The sequence below is a fragment of the Stegostoma tigrinum genome, chromosome 17, assembly GCF_030684315.1.
Source record: "Stegostoma tigrinum isolate sSteTig4 chromosome 17, sSteTig4.hap1, whole genome shotgun sequence".
NCBI classification, from domain to species: domain Eukaryota; kingdom Metazoa; phylum Chordata; class Chondrichthyes; order Orectolobiformes; family Stegostomatidae; genus Stegostoma; species Stegostoma tigrinum.
This window is the reverse complement of record NC_081370.1, coordinates 53,481,748-53,501,135: the sequence shown is the minus strand read 5'-3', so window position 1 is coordinate 53,501,135 and position 19,388 is coordinate 53,481,748. Positions and strand designations below refer to the sequence as shown.

Below are 19,388 nucleotides of genomic sequence, written 5' to 3'. Positions count from 1 at the left end.
AGCAGTGCCAATTGCTGTTTGTTCAAGATATAATCTGGATTGTTGGAGCTCCTCAATGCCCTGAGTCCCTGAGCCACACTTGAGCTGCCTTTTCCAATATTGGCAGGTCCTAGTTCTGAGTCTCTTAATGAAAATGCATACTTGGTCTGCCCTATGATCTGATTCCTTATGTTGTCTTTCATAATCCTGCACCATGATGCTTGACTTCAATGCATAGGAAAGGAGGAGAAGTTAGCAGGCTCTGGCCCATCTATAATTAGTGTAATGCAAAGCCTTCATGTAAAATTGCAATTGAATAGGGCCAAATGGAAAATTTTCTTTCAATCTTTGGAGATTTATTACAGTCTTTCCTACTCGTGGAAATATCTCCATGTCCGCTCTATCCAGTCATCACAGTATCATTAAATTTCAATCAGATCCACTCTCATCCTTCTAAACTCTATTGAGTACAGACCCAGAGATTTCAACTGCTTCTCCAATGACAAGACCATCACCCCCGGGATCATTGTTATAAATCCTCTCTGGATCTACTCCTACACTAGTGCATCTTTCCTCATACGGGGCCCAACATTGCTTTTAATTTATCAAATGTGATCTGACCAGAGGCTTGTACAGCCTCAGTAATACACCAGTGCTGTTGCATTCTAGCCCTCTTGGAATGTATGCTATGAAGTTGTTGTGGCTTTGAGGCTATTTTGTCCTCTCTTGTTTGAAGACCAGATGTAAGGCGGAGGTGCGGAGCAGTCTACCAAAACCACTAGAGTAAACAGCTTGTGAGCCCTTGGGTATTTTTTAAAAGTTGGAACAATAGAAGCATCCTGGGTAGGTGTGACCAGCTGTCTCAGACCAGAGTTTTTCTTTAGTTTTTAGGTTTAGCTTCAGGCCAACAACAGCAAGTGCTTAAAGAAGTAGGAGCTATTTTTTCTTCTCTTGATTCCAACCAAAAGCTGCAAGTTCTCTTCCTAGGTTGCTAGATTGCATGTGAGGTAAAATCTGTTTTGCTGAATTTGCCTTTTTGTAAAAAGGTGTGTTTTTGGGATGTTACTATATTGGAACAGTTAATTGGTAATTGTTACTATATCTACCATTCTGTTAAGGTTTCTTTTCAATAGAGCTAAGTGATTCTAACTTCCCTTTTCTTTGGTTGTATTTTAACAATAGTGTTTAAATAAAGAGATAACAAAGTGTGGAGCTGGATGAACACAGCAGGCCAAGCAACATCTTAAGAGCACCTAAGATGCTGCTTGGCCTGCTGTGTTCATCCAGCTCCACACTATGCTCTCTTGATTCTCCAGCATCTGCAGTTCCCATTATCTGTGTTTAAATAAATCATGTTTTGCTTCATGTCAAGAAGGTTGACCAGTCACATTGCACCTGCAATAAACAATTTCTTAGTTTTAAGGCAAATGTAATGGACTGGACCGGACTGGATCAGAACAGCTCCCCTAAAAAAAATAAAGAAGGTAGCCTAGAACCTAACAATATTTCTTTCTCTTTTTTTTTTGTGTGGTGTGAAGTGTTCAGTATCCCTGGGCCTTCAGAGTTTTAGGAATAATTGTCAATTCATTTGGTTCCTAATTGACCATGCTTGGTAATGAACATTGGTTGTGGATAGCATATTGTGTTTCAACACGTTCTTTTGCCTTGAGGTGGATTCTTTTCCTGGGCCTTGCAGTTGGGCTGTAACGAAGGCTGCAAGGTGATTTTTCACAGCTATAGAAGACTATTTGACAGAAGAATAACTGCTACTGTATCCAGTTTAAAGTGTATGCAATGGTTAATGGCAGCAATGTTAGTGCATGACAATTGACCATCATGGTTTGTGACTTCCTGAAGTGAAATAATAACTGGCTAGTAAAGTAGTTCACTTGTGTTTTATGAGTATAAGCTTTTCTTAAATGGAAGTTGACTGTGTGGAGGACAAGGCTTTAGACCTGCCTGAGGTCCTTGTCGGTAGCATCTCCAGAACTTTCAAAATGGTGATTGCATTTTCTGTACGCTCCATATGATATTTTGTTTATTAATTCATACGATGGATGCATGACTGCCTGGGACAGCATTTATTGCCCATCGTAGTTGCCCTTCATTTAGTGATGGTGGGTTACATTGAACTGCTGCAGTACATTTGGCAAAAGTGGATTCTTGATGCTGTTCGGGAGGGAATTCTAGGAATTTGACCTAGCAGCACCTGAAGAAATAGCAATATATTTCCATGTCTGGGTAGTGAGTAGTTTGGAGGGGATCTTGCATGTGGCGTTGTGTTCATATATCTGCTGCACTAGTCCTCTGTGGTAGTGGTCGTGGGTTTCGGAAGTGTTGTCTAAGGGATCTTGGTGAATTTCTGTGGTTCATTTTGTAGATAGTACACACTGACACTCGGTGGTTGAGTGTTGTCTAAGGGATCTTGGTGAATTTCTGTGGTTCATTTTGTAGATAGTACACACTGACACTCGGTGGTTGAGGGTGTAGATGTTTGACAGCCAAGTGGGCTGCTTTGACCTGGGGGATGGTCTTGATCTTCTTGAGTGTTGTTGAAGTTGCATTCATCCAGATAAGTGTGGAATATTCCATCATACTCGTCACTTGTCACTTGTGCCCTGTAAATGATGGGGAGGCAGGAGGTGAGTTATCCAATGCAGGATTCCTAACATCTGATCTCTAGTACCCAAAGCATTTATATGACTTGCCTAGTTCAGCTGTGATAACTAACCTCCTCCAACATCCGTAACCACCTTTGTTTGTGATTTGTTTGGCCCTGAAGAGTTTCTACTCTTTGCTTGGGCTGCTTGGAATCACTCGGACAAAAGATATTAACACAAGGCGAGAGTGACCCTTGACATCAAGGCTCTATTTGGGCATGTCTGGGCCAAGGATGTAAGAGGATCAGGACCTGACTGGCTGTGGCAGAATCCAAACTGAGACTCCATGAGCAATTTATTGCAAAGCAAGTGCTGCTTTATGGCACTCTTGGTGATCTTTGTAATTTTACTGATGATCAAAAGTAGGCTGGGATGGCACTTGGCTGAGTTAGATTTGTTCTGCTATCTTTGTACAAGACATATCGCATTATCAGGTTGATGCTAGTGTTGTAACTCTAGTAGAACAGCTAACTTGCAGTTCAGCAAGTTCTGGGGCACAAGTCTGTAGTACAATTCCTGGAATGTTGGGGCCAATAGCCTTGCAGTAACCTCTGTGCTCATGTGATTTTTGAGCAATTTCTCTCCCTCCTATTTAGACTATCTGGGACCATCCATCCAAGGATTTTCAGTTGGCTTTGAAGGCATTGGTTATTCAGCCAAGTAAAAGCCCAAGTCTCCTGCAATGCTGTTTTGTCTTGCTTGTCACGTTAGTCCAGGGACTGGGATGGCCATTAAAGTTAGTTTTCCAGTGTCTGGTCGCATGAACTTAATTTTAGGCAATGCTGTCATAAAACATCATAGATATATCTTTTGATTTTTTTTCCAGAAAGAAGTGAATGAACTACATTTACAAAGAAGTGCATTTGAGTGTGCAGTTATGCATCCCACCGAAAATGGTGCGTGTAATCATGTGAAAGTTTTTATCCGTGTCCGGCCTGAAAATGCAAGAGAGCAGAATGAAAGCCACCACAAAGTTGTACATGTAGTTGATAGGCATATGCTGCTTTTCGATCCCAAAGAGGAGGAAATTAACTATTCTTACGGCTGCAAAGTTCGACACCGTGACTTAAATAAGAGGAAAAGCAAGGACCTCCAATTTGTCTTTGACAGAGTTTTTGGTAGTGATTCGTCACAGTTGGATGTATTTGAAGAGACCAAATCAATACTGGAGAGTGTTTTCAATGGATACAACTGTACAGGTAAAGTATCAAATAATTCCTATTTCTTAAATTTATCTAGGATGCTGTGATCTAAGTATATAGAACTAAGTAACAAAGGGCAGAAAAATTTGTGGGAATGATGTATCTGCTCCCAAAAACCGCCAAAATTGGGCAGAGTGTAAACAAGAAATGAATTTCTTGTATAACAATCCAACACACTAATCATGAGGTAGGTGGGACTTGGCTTGGGGAAGGATATGAAACAAGGTATAGTATTTTTCATAAAATGTTTCCATGAGAAATCTGTTAGTTTATGTTTTTAAAAAAATACATGCGTTGTAGTTTCCTTTTGTAGAGTTCAGCTTCTCAACGTGTTCCTTGAAACAACGAACAATGTCATTACAGAAGTTGCCTTCCAATAGTGCAAATCATGAAGGGCGAAAGAGTTTGCACAGTTAAACACAACACAAATTGACTAGATTTCAACTGAGTTAAAATTTAGTCTTCAGTTTTAATGAGATTTGCCATCTACGGCTGAATATACTCAGTAACTTTTTTTAAAATTATAGTCTTCGCGTATGGTGCAACAGGATCTGGAAAAACGCACACAATGCTAGGTTCAGCAGGACAACCTGGGGTGATGTATCGAACTATGAAGGAATTATACAATCGAATAGAACAGGTGAAAGATGAGAAATGTTGTGACGTTGCAGTCTCCTATCTGGAGGTGAGATTTAATTTTTTTATGAAGATTTTCTTAAGTGTTGAATTATATTTTCAAGACGTGCATGGGGTGGAGGAATGGCAAAATTAGCAACATAGTTAGCTAAAGTTTGTAGCAAATACAAAGCAGGATAGTTTTGATCCACATTTAAAAGTGAAAATATGTATTAAAATCCCCCTGCCTAACAATAACATAATCTCTATGGAAATGTTAACAGATGAAGATACTTCTCTTTTTGTTGTTATTATTGTTTGGGTTTCTTGTTTGTGGATGACAGTTGATAATATGACAACATTGAGATCTTTGAAAGGAAAGATTACGCGGGACACTTGAACTGTTGTGAGCATTCTGACTCGAATAGATTAAATTACACTAAGATTATAATATTCTTACACTAACTTTATTGAACTATGTTTCAAAATCACAAGAATGTGAATAGCACATTGGTAGGTGCTGGATTGAACAGTAGATAACAAAGGTGCATAAAAACTAGAAATTGATTTCTTCCATTTCAACTGTCTTCATTTACACATACTCCACAGAAGTTAATTTTTCCCAATCTAATTTATCTGTTTTTAAGATATAACTGGCCTCTCTTCAAGCTCCCTATCTTCCTTTAAACTGAGATCAACGTTTAAAAATCCAGTTGTCTGGTTGATTAAAGCCTCCACCTCTTTAATGCACAGAAAATCTTGCATTGTTCCCCCCAGCACTCTGCTTTAACTTAACCAGCAGACTGAAAGAATTATACATTACTTGAATTATCATCACAAGCTTTCCTGTAACCTTTCTAATTCCTCCTTAGAGAAAACAAACGAAATACGAAAAGTGGAGATCTGAAACAAAAACTGCTGGAGAAACTCAGCAGGTGTGGCAACATCCTAGAGAGAAAGTAGCATTAACGTTTCAAGTGCAATGACCCTCTTCAGAACTGATAACAGCTAGGAAAAGGTGATATTTACACTTAAATGGGGTTGGGGGAGGGGAAAAAGAGTGAGCGAATAAGTGGAATAATCAGAGAGGGGATGACTAGGGGTGGAACAAAAGGTAGGCAGACAATGGGATTGTTGATAGTAAACCAAGGAAGAACCTAAATCAATAATGGGGGCACTGTGAGTATGCGAAACTGTGCTGAAAGCCATCAATGTCATGATAGAAACAAAATCAGAAATTACTGGAAAAATGCAGTGAGTCTGAAGAAGGGTCGTTGGACCCGAAATGTTAACTCTGCTTTTTCTCCATAGCTGCTGACAGGCATGCTGAGTTTCTTCAGCTATTTCTTTTTTTTTCTTCTTTAGTTCCTTACCCAGTTTACAGTTAGAGCTGACACCAAGACAGAAAACATCATTTAATGCCTTTTTGACTGTCATAGGACCCCCCCCCAAAGGTGTTGACTATTCCACATGTTTGAGAAGCAACTCGTATCAATCTTCACACTGTATCTAACTCCTCAGCCCCATGATTATAATTTGTGAAACCAGAAGGAGTTTAAAACTCCTTCTGCAGTATTTACCTGTCTGCGTCCTGATTATCAAAGGTCAAAAAAAAAACTTTCAAAAGCGGAAATACCTGTGTGCAGGACAATGAAATTTCAGATGGATTTGAAGCCCCAGCTGAAGTAACTTCTCCAGTCACTATCATTTTCTGCCAATCCTTGCTGCTCACCATTGAAAGAGAAGAAAGTTGTGATTAGAGAAGCGAAAGCATTTCATGTGGGAGAGACAGAATGTGCAATTGTTAGAGTAACTCTTTATAGGATCTGCTTCTGTCTCACATCAGTTGTGACTTTTTCTCTCAGTGGTCATCCTTTTATATTATGAACTCTGACCCCTCCTCTTGCAACTGACCCTTCAGATTGCAGCCTCTGCTGCTGCTTCACCCTATTTGTTCCTTACCTGCTGCTCATGGAAGCTGTTTTCCTGCCTCAATCGTTTGTTTCCAAATTGTTATCTTCACAGTAATGGAGCAGAGGATTTAATGAAATGAAGGGTTCACAGACTGGGTAGCTTAGGGAGTGGCAGAGGAGCTGAACCAAACAATGTGCAGCGAATGTGATTTATGGTAAATGCAAAGTTCTGCAAGCTGGAAAGACATGGAGGGTGAGTTTAATGGAAAGGAAGCATACTACTTCTTTGAAAAGAGATTTCATTTACCAATCAAAGAATTTAGCAATGTGACATATTTCTTTGTTAAAAGCAAAGTACTGAGTACGCTGGTTGGAAATCTGGAGATACTCAGCAGGTCTGAAAGAATCTGTGGCAGGGGGGCGGTGGTGGAAGTTAACATTTCAAGTCCAAATGTATTTCATCTTGCATGATATAATATTAGTTTTTTTTTCCCCTCCGAGAATGTAAATCCAGTTTGACATTTTTGGTTTTAATGGGGAAACCTGATACACTGCAACTTGTTCCACTTGCAATTGCATTCCTAAAAAGTGCAACTTTAAATGATCATGTCATGTAATGTACTTGCATTTGAGGTAGTACAGGCAAGTTTTATTTTCGTGTGAATGGTCCCTGGGATGGAAAATCTCTTCCAAATTGAAGAGTGCGTAATTTGGGCATATTCTTTAGAGCCTAGAAGAATAAGTGGTGATCTTGCAACAGCCGACAAGATTCTGAAGGGGCTTAACAACGCATTGGGAAGCCAGGCTATACACGACGGATTTCAAACTTCCCATTGCTGTATTCCCCACAATATTACTGCTATAAGAGACTAATCATCATTTCCTGGAAACTAGAAGGCCAAGTGGATACATCCTTGACATTCTTTGAATTAAATTATTCTCTCAGAGCATGATGGACGTGATGATGTTATATTTTGATCTGTATCTCCCTGTCAGAGCGCCCTCTTGGCTGCTATTCAACAGGAGGTTTCCTTGTCCATGTTTAACTTGAAGCCATGAAACTTCATGGGGTCCAGAGTCAATATTTAGGACTCCTATAGCAGCACCCTCTGGACTGTATACCACTGTGCCGCCCCCTCTGCTGGGTCTGTCCTGCCGGTGAGGTAGGACATATCCAGGGATGGTGATGGTGGTGCTTGTGACATTGTCTGTAAGGTATGATTCTGTGAGTATGTCTATATCAAGCTGATGCTTGACTAGTCTGGGAGACAGCTCTCTCAATTTTGGCACTAACCCCTAGATGTTAGTGAGGAGGACTTTGCATGGTCGACGGGACTGTTTCTTCTTCAGTGCCTAGCTCGATGCCAGATGATCCATTCAGTTTGATTTCTGAGCCTTTGTAGTGATTAGTACAACTGAGTGGCTTGCTCGGCCATTTCAGAGAGTCAACCACATTGCTGTGTGTCTGGAGTCATATGTAGGCCAGACCAGGTGAGGGTGGCAGATTTCCTCCCCTGAAGGACATTAGTCAACCAGTTGGGTTTTTCTACAATCTGCAATGATTTCATGGTGATCAGTGGATCCTTAGTTCCAGACTTCTTGTTTTGAATTCCAATTCCAATTCCACTATCTGCCGTGGTGGGATTCGAACCTGAATCCCCAGAGCATCAGCTGGGTTTCTGGATTAATAGCCTAGCGTTAATAATTTGGAAGAAATTTGCAACTGAACTAAACACCTACAAGAAATTGACCTATAATAAATTTCCCCTACGTCAGTGTTACACAGAAATCTCATGCAATATGCTGATCAGGAAATATCACATAATTTTATTGTTTAAAATTAGTTTAATGTATGACCAGTGTGTTACTTTTTTGAGACAGTAAGGACTGCAGATGCTGGAAGCCACTGTCAATAGATGTGAAGGTGGAAAAAACTGCACATCAGACAACGTCTGACAAGCAAGAAAGGCAATGTTTTGGACTGAAACCTTCTTCAGGCCTGGGGAGGGACCCCAGAAGTCAGTAGAGGGAGCGGGTGGGGCTGGGGAAGGGTAGGTGGGATGGTGCTAGCTGAGTGTGGGTGGGAGATTATTGTGATTGGGAAGGGTGGAGTGGATAGATGAGTAGGAAAATAGACAAGTTAGGTCAGGTCAGGGAGACGAAATTGAGGGGGGTGGTGGCTGAACAAAGCAGAAGGCTGGGGAAGGAGAGATTTTGAAGCTTGTAAAGTCAACGTTGAGACCACTTGCCGTAAGCTCCCAAAGCCAAATATCAGGAGTTGTTCCTTGAATTTACATTTGGCCTCACTGTGGCCTCATCCACTGTCAAGGATGGACATATCACGAGAGGAGTGGGAGGGGGCATTAAAATAGCCAAAAGATCGGGTGGGTTGGTTGGTGTTTGCACAGCACAGATACTGTATGACTGGCTCGCAGAGTCCGCGTTTAGTCTCCCTGATTTATATAGGAGACCACATTGGGCACAACAGACATAATAGATTAGTTTGGATGAAGTGCTGGATCTGGGAGGATTGTTTGGGACCTTTGGATGGAGGTGTAGGGGTAGGTGTTGCATCTCTTGCAGTTGCAGGGAAAGGTACCAGATGTTGTGGGGTAGGTGGGGAGTGTAGAGCTAATGAAGGAGTCATGAAATGAATAGTCCCGATGGAAAGTGGACAGGAGTGGGGAAGGAAATATCTTTTTGTTGGTCGGGTCTGATTGAAGGAGGCAGAAACGTTGAGAGGATGATGCATTGGATTCAGAGGTTGGTACGGTGGTACGTGAAGACTTAGAGACTTGTTGAGGGCGGGTGTTTGAGAACAGAAGTGCAGGGAATGGAGGTGCAGTTAAGGGCGTTCTTAATTACAGAGAAAGGGAAATTCTAGTCCCTAAGGTAGGAGAGTGTGTGGGAGTGTGCAGATGGAGTAAAACACCTCATCCTGGGAGCACGTGTGGCAGGAGTGGAGTAGTTGAGTGTGATAGCATTTTTAAAGGAAGGTGTGTGAGAGGAGGTGTAGCCCAAGTAGCTGTGGGAGTCAGTGAGCTTGAAATGATGTCACTAGTGAGCCCATTTCCAGAGATGGAGGAGAGTCCCAGGAAGGGGAGGGAGGTGTCAGAAATGGTTCAGATGAATTTGAAGACAGGATGGAAAGTGTTGGTGAAGTAGTTGAATTGCTCGAGCTCCTTGTGGGAGCGCGAGGCAGCACTGATGCGGTCATCAATATAGTGGAGAAAGAGGTGACGGATGGTGCCGATGTAGTTGTGGATGAAGGACAGTTCACGAACGCTACAAAAAGCCAGGCATAGCTCAGGCCCATGCAGGTTCCCATGGCGACCCCTTTGGTTTGTGGGAAGTGGGAGGAATTTAAAAGAATAATTGTTGCGGGTAAGGACCTGTTCTATGAAGCGAATGAATGGCAGTGGAGCGGGACTGTTTGAGCCTATGGGAGATGAAGAAGCGAAGGGTTTTTAGGCCCTCTATGGAAGAATACAGGTGTAAAGGGACTGTATGTTCACGGTGAAGATGAGGTGTTGGAGTGCCAGGAAATTGAAAGTTTTGGGAAAGGTGTAGAGTGTGGGGTTGTGTAACAAAAGTAGGTAGGAGTCTCTGGACCAAAGAGGAAAGGACAGAGTCAAGGCAGGAGAAGGTGAGCTCGATTGTTTTGCCCACTTCTGCATCAAGGAGTTGACACTGGCAGTTGGGTTTATGGATTTTGGAAAGGAGATGGCAGAAACAGGCAGTGTCCGGTCGGGGGACTATCAGGTTGGAGGCTGTGGATAGGAGATCTCTTGAGGTGATGAGGTTTTTTTATAGCCTGGGAGATGACGGCTTGGTGATCAGAGGTAGGGTCATGATCAAGGGGTCAGTAGGAAGAGGAGTCAGAGTTGAGTGTGGCCTCGGCAATATAGAGGTCAGTTTGCCATAGTACCACTACCCCTCTCGCAACTCCTGCCATCCTACCCCAGTCTCTGGGTTTAATAGCGAGATTGGTGTTGGACGGAAGGGAGCAGTGGGCTGCACATTCCAATGAGGAGGGGCTGGAGAGAGCAATTAATATCACGGCAGCAGTTTGAGATGAAGTGGTCAAGGAAGGGCAGGAGGTTGAACGAGGGTGTGCAAGAGGATGGAGTTTGCTCTCGGCAAGAGAAGGGGTCATTAGAGGTTGAATTGGATACCTGTTCAAAGAAATGGGTGCAGAGGCCAAGGCAGCAGAAAACGAGCCTGACATCATGCCATCGCAAATTTGTTTACATGTGGGTGCAGGGGAATGAAGATGAGCCCTTTGCTGAGGACAGACCGTTCAACCTCAGTGACGGGGAGGTCGAGGGGATAGTGAATACTCAGCAAAGGTTGGGCTGTGCCTGAGTGTAGAATGGGGGCCAGGAGCGGGAGTGGAGACTTCAACAGGAGTGGTTACATGTGCTGGAGAGGTTACCTAAGTGGAAGTAGCTCAGTTGTCAATAATGTTGTCAGTCATGTGGTCGTCACTTTCAGCCACCGAAAGGAGAGAGTAGAAAGTTCCCATGGAAGGGATGGGAATGACAGTGGATGAAAATGCATCAGTTTAATAGGTCATCTTGAAGTATAGTCATGTGAAATGAAACTTGCATGTTGTAATTCTGAAAAAGTTCATTTTATTATAAGGTTTACAACGAGGAGGTCCGAGACCTGTTGACCAATTCTAGATCTCTGGCTGTGCGGGAGGATGCTCAAGGTGGAATCATTGTCCAGGGGTTAACACTACATAAGGTATTATTTTTCCAAAATAATGATCATTTCAATTAACCCAAGCTGAGAATTTCTATTTGCCATGACCTATTCTTTAGAAAAAACATTCTGAAATGTAATCTGGAAATTCTCCTTTATTGACAATCGCATCGAGTTAGAGAAGACAGACAATACAGAAGGGGGCCATTTAGCCTGTTGTGTGTGCTTAATTGCTGCAAGAGTAATTTGCTGATCCCGCTCGCCAGCATTTTCCCCTAGTCCATGTCTGTTTGTATAGCTAACGTTATAAAGTTTTAAATTCTGTCAAATGCTTTAAAAATGTTCATTGCAGTCCAGTTTTCGTGACAAATACGTCTACTTGAATTAATCTTAATTCTTACTTTAAATTCTTAAAACTTAACTTGAATGTTTTCAAAATTGAGTACTTTTATAAACTGGGAAACACTTCAACAATTCTTGCACTCCTGGCAAAAGCTTGTTCACCTACCTCCAGGCATTATTTAGATGAAGCAGTAGTGCCATGCTATCATACAGTCTATTTCATACAGCATTAGTGATGGAACATGTGAACAAGAGGAAGATATTCAGCCCATTCAGCCTGCTCTGTCATTTAATGTGGTCACAGTCAATTGAACACTCAGTACTAAATACCACACTGTCTCCTTAACCACAATAATCAAATATTTTTCAATTTATACTTAGTTTCCACAGCCCTTTGGGGTAGATAGTTTCAAAAATTCCCAACTCTGATTCAAACAATTTCTCCTTATTTCAGTTGTAAATAGCATGCCCTTATATTTAAGTTGTATCTCCTGGACTTAAACTCCACAAATCAGGGAAAACATCTTTCCTACATCTAGACTTCTGATCTCTCGCACAGCTTTTTTACTTTCTGTTAGCAGTTTGGGTTAGTTCTAATTTGGATTACCCGTCAGATCCCTGTCCCTCAACGTGCTACTTTAAACAAACTCCCATAGCATGAGCAAATATCCCTGTGACGATATTAGCTCCAGTCCTACTGAGATGTAACTCATCCAGGTTGAGTAAGACCCACCTAGGCCAGAACTGATCCTAGTGCCTCAGCAATTTACTGCCTCTCCAAAATCATCTTTCCAGCCTTATGTTCAGTCAATCGATCCTGTTGCTTTGTGCTCACTCGCACATGGCACTGGGATTTGTCCTGAGGTTATTGCTGTTGAGAGCCTGCTTTTCCCTTCCTAATTTCATTCTCGTTTTGAACTCCCTGCTTTAAAAACCTCCTCCCTCTTCCTACCGATATCATTGGTACCAATAAAATAGCAAAGTGTATGGTACAGTAAAAGCACAATAAATGTTTGACACCAGAACTGCAGTGCCTTTCCCAAATTGAAACACTACTGCTGTTTTCACCTTTTTGATATTTTGTAACTTTTAAAATTGTGAAATGTTCAGCAGAAAATGGGTATCTGTGTTGTAGCGGTATAGCGTCAAAACATCTGCAGCAGTAATAGATAACCTAACATAATAACATCTCTGAATAGGTTGATTAGAAGTTATTTTTAAAAAGGCATCAAAAAGCTCACGTGTCAGGTCTGATTGAGCTCCACTGTAACACAGACAAATGCATTTGTTAAGGAGCAGGGCTTTTGTGGCATTGTCCTTGAGCCAGGAGACTTGGGTTCAAGTCCCACCTGCTTCAGAAGTGTATAATAGCATCTCTGAACGGGTTGATTAGAAAATGTGAAATGGCTAGGGCAGTCAGACTTACCCAGCCTCTTCCGTACACCAAGGGTAGGAGGTTATGAAGAGCATACTTAACTTTAAAATGCCAAGCCCGCAGTTAGTGATGTTGCGAAATATTGGTAGCTTGGGTAAATTGGTTGGCTGTTGGTTTGTTTGCCGAGCTTGGCAAATTAATTGCAAACATTTCGTCTTCAGTCGAGAAGACATCATCAGTGCGTAGGTGGGTGATTCCTCTGGTGCTCGCATTTATATAGGTTGCCTCAGAGGAATCACCCACCCACGCACTGATGATTACTTCTCGACTGGAGACGAAACGTTTGCAATTCATTTGCCAAGCTCGGCAAACAAACCAACAGCCAAACCCACAGCATTGTTTCTTGCCTAACATCAAATATTAGGTCTTGAATTTTCACATCTGATGGCAAGGCAGAAAAGGATATTGGGACTGAAAGATTAATGTTGTCTGTAGCGTAGTAATTATGTAATAATGCAAGAAAATAAATCCCAAAAATATTTGGAGTATTCTGTTTAAGATCTCAGTAATGTTTCTGAAAGAATTATTGACTGAAGTTGAATGCCTCTCTGTTCTAACAATCCTCTGTAGCCTACATCATCAAAACAGCTCCTTCAGATGTTGGATTATGGAAATAAAAATAGGACTCAACATCCAACTGATGTCAACTCCAATTCTTCACGTTCTCATGCTGTCTTTCAGGTAATTCTGTGAATACGAACTCAATTCATTATCGCTTAATTATAAATAGATCTTACTGAAATCAAAGATAGTCAAGGAATTTTATCTTTAATGCAGCTGTTTTTATCACTAATTTGATATGTTAAACCTACCAAGATAGACGAAACATTGCATTCATAAATTCAAATCATTAAATCAATATATAGACAGCAAAGAGAAGGCCATTCGATACCAAAAGTTTCAAAATCATGCCCAAATTATGCATTTGCACTCCTAGGATGATGCCTTGGTTAATCGTTTACCCATGCAACAGCATGCACAGCAGAGATGACAATGAGAATTAGTGTGCAGTGCTGATTGGAAGCCTGCTGATATTTTGCAACTCCAGCCAATTCCCTATCTCAACTTGGTTAAAAATTAGTGCAATATTGTACAGTGTGACAGACTTCCTATCCCTGCCAGCATGATTTTTAAAAATTGTGTATTAGTTATTGGATCATTTCTTCTGACTGGTATCGTTGCATGTGCATATTTTGCGCAGGTTTACTACATTAGGCTAAAGTTTTGATTATGCTAAGTAGTGTAACTAGTCTTGCTAACTTTGGCTGTTCGGAATCTGAGATTCCTCTGAGAATTAAACGTGGATGAGAATAATGAGGCCCAGCTGGAAGAAGGAGGTAGCAATGAATGCCAAATGAGAAACCATATCTGCAAAGGTTCTTCAGGAAGCAATTCTCTAATTTTAGTGCTGCCCTGTGCACACAACCTCTGGCTCAAAAATTGTCAAATTTAACCGTATTTGCTGTTGTCACAAATGCAACCACTGTACAAAACAAAGAATTTCAGGTCACCTTCGCTGTTACATTTGTGTTTCATTCCTTTCAAGCTATTTTTTAGGAATGCAAGCAGAATCTTAAAACTTGAAATTTACAGTTTTAGCAAAGATCTATAGCTGAGGTTGTTGACTTGCTTGTTGAGCTGGCTTGTTTTTGTTCAAACGTTTCATCACCATGCTAGGTGACATCATGAGTGGAGCCTCCAATGAAGCAATGTTATTCCACTCCACTTGGAATTTTTACTGTCCATTCCATTCTGGTGAATAGTGTCATTTCCGGTTTTGATCTGTATGGGTTTGTATTTGGGATCCAATTCTATATGTTTGTTGATTGAGGCATGGGTAGACAACCATGCCTCTAGGAATTCCTGTTCGTGTACAAGTTTGGCTTGGACTGCCATTGTCAGAGTTAAATTGATGTCCTTCTTTGTCTGAATGTACAGATATTAAGAAGAGTTCATCGTGCCATTTTGCTGCTAAGTGATGTTTGTGTATTCTGATAGCTAGTTTCCTTCCTTTCTGTCTGATTGTAATGTTCGTGGCAGTTGTTACATGGTATTTTGTAAACCACTTTCATTCTGCATGTTGTGGGAATGGGGCCTTTAATCCTTGTGTTTGTTGTAGAGTGGCTGTGGGCTTGTAGGCCAGCGTGATTCCTAGTGGTCATACAAGTCTTGTTGTCAGTCCCGATATGTTCTTGATGTAGGGCAGTGCGATAAGTCGTACCGTGTCCTCCTCTTGTCTGTTTTGTCGGCATCTGTGGATGAAGTTGCGGGAATATTCGTTTAAAGCGAGGATCTTGTATAAGTGTTCTTCCTCTTTCCTTTCTGGAGAGTTGCAGTGTGTCCTGGCCTGTTTAAATATTTGTCCTATTTTAGTACGCTATTTGTATACAAACCAATACAGATTGAAACCGAAAATGATACTACTCACCATAACGGACCGGACAGTATAAATTCCAAACAGAGGCTCCGCTGATGACGTCACCTAGCATGGTGATGAAATGGTTGAACAAAAACAAGCCAGCTCAGTGAGCAAGTCAACAACCTCATTCACCAACCCGGCTACAGATCTTTGCCAAAACCTTATCTAAATTTATTGAATCCCTCATCGAATAATCAATGCAATATGAAACTTATCAATTTATTGTTGATCATCTGTGTGCTTTGTTTGAAACATTTAGCCAATATCACAGCTTCTATCACGGTGCTTTTCACAAGTGTACGGATGGAAGTGACCAACACCATGTTAGAAAGAGTGGATCTGAACTTGCTCACATCTTTATGCTGAGTGAGGTGGACTTCTCCACGCTTATCCATGGAGAGTGCAAGCTTTCCAATGCACCAGAGATTTTGTGTCCTACAGCTGTTTTTTTTTGAAAAGTTCACTTGTGGACCTCATCGACTGGCGAATGTTCCTTGCCCTTCAGAAGGTGGTGGTGACCTGCCTTCTTGAAACGCTGCAATTTACATGCTGTAGGTTGACCCACCGTGCCCTTGGGGAGAGAATTCTAGAACTTTGGCATCGAGATACTGAAGCAACAGCAATTATATTTCCAAGTCAAGATGGTGGGTGGTTTTGAGGGGAATTTGCAGGTGATGGTGTTTCCATGTATCTGCTGTTTTTGACTTTGTATTTAGAAGTTATCTTGGGTTTATGAAGATCTTTTGGTGTATTTCTGCAGTGCATCTTGTAAATGGTTGTACTCTTGTCATTGAGTGTCAATGGTAGAAGGGGTGGATGTTTGTAAATGTGTCCCAATCAGAGACAATCTAACCATCACCACTTGACATGTAATGGCATTATCAACACTTGAGCTTTAATTGGACTCTCCACATGAGCAAAATGGTGGCTACAAGCATAAGTTAGAGGCTAGCAGCAGTGTGTGAAGTAACTCAACAACTGACTCTCCAAAGCCTATCCACCAACTTTAAGATTCAAGTCAGCAGCATTTTGGAATTCCCTCTCTCCCTGCCCAAAAAAAAAAGCCTGGTCAAGTGCAGGTGAATGTTTTCCGCACCCTTCCTATACTGCAGTGACCAGAACAGCACAGTACACAAGCTGTTGCCCAGTTGATGCTATACAGATTCCATCATCACCTTGCTGTTGTTTTCAATGCCTGGACTAATAAAGACAAGAATCTCTTGTGCCTCCTTTTAATCAACTTATCTACCTGTCCTGCTGCCTTCAAAAATCAATGGCCATGCATGCTACAGTATCTTTGTTCCTCTGTGCTTCTTAAGGTCCTACCATTCAATGTGTACTTCCTTGCCAAAATGCATCACCTTGACCTTTTCAGGATTAAATTCAATTTACCTTTGCTGATGTGTATTTTTCTTTTTAAAGTCATGCATGTGATGTTGGCATTACTGCCTAGGGCAGCATTTATTGCCCACCCCTAATTGCCCAGAGAGCAGCTAGGAGTCACCACATTGCTATACATCTACAGTTGTATGTAGGCTAGAACAATTAACAACAGTATTTTCTATCCTTCAAGGACATTTGTGATGGGTTTTTCTAACAATTTGACACCAGTTTCTTAGTAGTCATTATCATTTTAATTCCAGATTTTTATTGAATTCAAATTCCCCTACCTGCTGTGCCATTCGAACCTGTGTCCTGGAGCATTGCCTGAGTCTCGTGATAAATAGTCTAATAATAATACCACTAGGCCATTACCTCTTAGCTTTCCTTTCTACTGTTTACCACACCACCAGTTTTTGTGTCATCTGTCACCTTGCTGGTCATACTTCCTGCATTCATGACTCAATCATTAATACACACTACAAACTGCAAGGAACCTAACACTGAGCCCTGTGGTGCACCATTGGATACCAGCTTCCAAGTCTTAAAAACCAACTTCGACAATTACCCTTTCCTTCCTGCCACTAAAGCCATTTTAGAATCCAGTATATCAAATTGCCTTCAATCCCATTGGCTCTGAACTTTTTAACCTGTTTGACATGCAAAACCTTATCAAAAGTGGAATTGAATGGGATTTTTGTTTGGTAACTGATAGGGGTATAGTGAATTAAGCAATAGATGAGGCTCGTGTGCTTTTGGAACCGTATGCCATTTGAAAAATCTGCTCTCACTTGAACCACTGATATCAGATCTTAAAACTTCCTGCATTGTGAGCATGTTCTTGGGGCCGAGATCAACCTATGGCTACTAATTCCTTGAATTGCCTCCTACGCACTGAGGATCTCTGGGAATAAATAATACTTTGTACTCTGTTTTACGGCATAACCTGTACATTATATGGGAGCATAGGTACACATGCACTTGTATATTTAGGTGCTCTGCAATCTGCACAGGAATCATTCACAAAGGACGTCAGTCTGAAATAATGGGTTAAATATGCTGTAAAAATTTGATGTCTCTGTGCTGTGTAAACATGTAGTTTTAATTGCAAATTGTGATCCTTTTCCATTTTAGTTTGGCCCAAAAGACCCCAAGTCATTTCTTTGGCTCTAATTAGAGCCAATCTAACTTCTATAATATTCTTCAATATATTACACACAATCTCTACGATACCTATCCTGTTTGAATTCTTTGCTTGCGTCTCTGGCTTGAAGGTTCGTTCCTTTTCGTACTGTTACACAGTGCTTCAACGTTTTATTCATTGAAGGTGCTACATAAACCATGATGGTCATAAAAATAGGAAATCTTGTTTAATATCAGCTTTTCTTCTCATAAATCCCAGAAGGGATTGCCTACTATTCATTTGAGGCCTTTTCTCTTGGGCCCGAAGAGCATTTAAGTTATAAAATTCTAGCATGGCAAATTACTTTGAAATGAATCTCCTGAGCTACAACAGTGACTATAGTTCAAAAATACCTCATTGACTTTGTAATGCACTTCTAAATATCCTGAGATCATGAAAGGCATTGTAGAGACTCAAGTTGTCTTTGTAGACAAGTTTAGAGTTTGTACTTGTCCCCTTGTTTAAAAGCATCTCAATGTTTTCAAACTTTTTTTAAAAATTCACTATAATTTCTTACCTATGAGTTACATGTGGACCTATTGCATGCATTTGAATCTATTACCATAAGAATCATAAATGGCATACATTTTAGGGGTAGGAAGGTTGTGGTATCTGTTTGGATTGCTTACATGAAGGATTTGTTAGGTTTTTAAACACTTCTATATCCAACTGTGTTTAAGCTGCACAAAGGGATTGAAGTGAATTAAATCAGAGTAAGAGATTGCTTGTTCGCACCTGAACTTGGTATTTCAAAGTCAAAGCTTTTGTTTCCAGCTAAGTATGTAATTTACTTGAAGCATTTGTCTGTAGCACACTTGCTTAACAAAAATGTGCAGTAGACATTTGTTTCATATTTCAGTTATCATTCTCAAGTTTGTTTTTTTGGTTTGGCCCAGCAGATCTTTCATACTGTTCATTAATTTTACAGATTTATTTAAGGCAGCAAGATAGAACAGCAAGCATCCATCAAAACATTAAAATTGCCAAAATGTGCCTTGTTGATTTAGCTGGATCTGAACGTATTAGTGCCATGAACATGAAAGAAGCTCGCTTCAGGGAGGGGGCAAATATTAACAGATCTCTCTTGGCTCTTGGAAATGTCATCAATGCCTTAGCAGATTCCAAGGTAAGACTTCAAGCTTTTGCTTAGTATTTAATTTCTTTTTATTCTGTTTTTTTTTTGCAGGTCAGTACATATCTCAAATTGGTGATATTGTAGTGCTACAAATAATCTGGTTAGATCCTCCAAGTTCCATAAGCATCTATTTTTTTTAAAATTCTTTACAGAATTTATGCTGCTGCCACCAAAATAGATCTAAAATTAAACATTAGATTTGTTCATAGCATTTCACTTGGGAGTTCCAAATATTCCCAAGAATTTGACTTTTGATCTATATCAGAGATAGGAATTGGAAATTGCATGCAGGTCTGATTGCATGAGCATGAAACAAAAAAAAGTCTTCAGTTGTCAGTGTGGAGTGTTGCACTTTATTGATCCAAGAATTGTACTCTAGAAAAAGAGACTGTAGTTCCTACTAGAGATAATAGGAACT

General features: G+C 40.7%; 1 protein-coding gene across 6 annotated transcripts in view; it reads left to right on the top strand.

The window, feature by feature from the left end:
• Positions 1 to 19,388, top strand: part of kif18a (kinesin family member 18A) — a 102,307-nt gene that overhangs the window by 2,246 nt on the left and 80,673 nt on the right. For all 6 annotated transcript variants that reach the window (XM_059652154.1, XM_059652156.1, XM_059652155.1 and 3 more), the window contains exons 2-6: positions 3,466 to 3,838; positions 4,369 to 4,526; positions 11,014 to 11,118; positions 13,424 to 13,534; positions 18,764 to 18,961. In XM_059652154.1, the coding sequence (XP_059508137.1) occupies positions 3,517 to 3,838; positions 4,369 to 4,526; positions 11,014 to 11,118; positions 13,424 to 13,534; positions 18,764 to 18,961 (894 nt within the window). In that variant the 5' untranslated portion in view covers positions 3,466 to 3,516. The remainder of the gene's footprint in view (positions 1 to 3,465; positions 3,839 to 4,368; positions 4,527 to 11,013; positions 11,119 to 13,423; positions 13,535 to 18,763; positions 18,962 to 19,388) is intronic.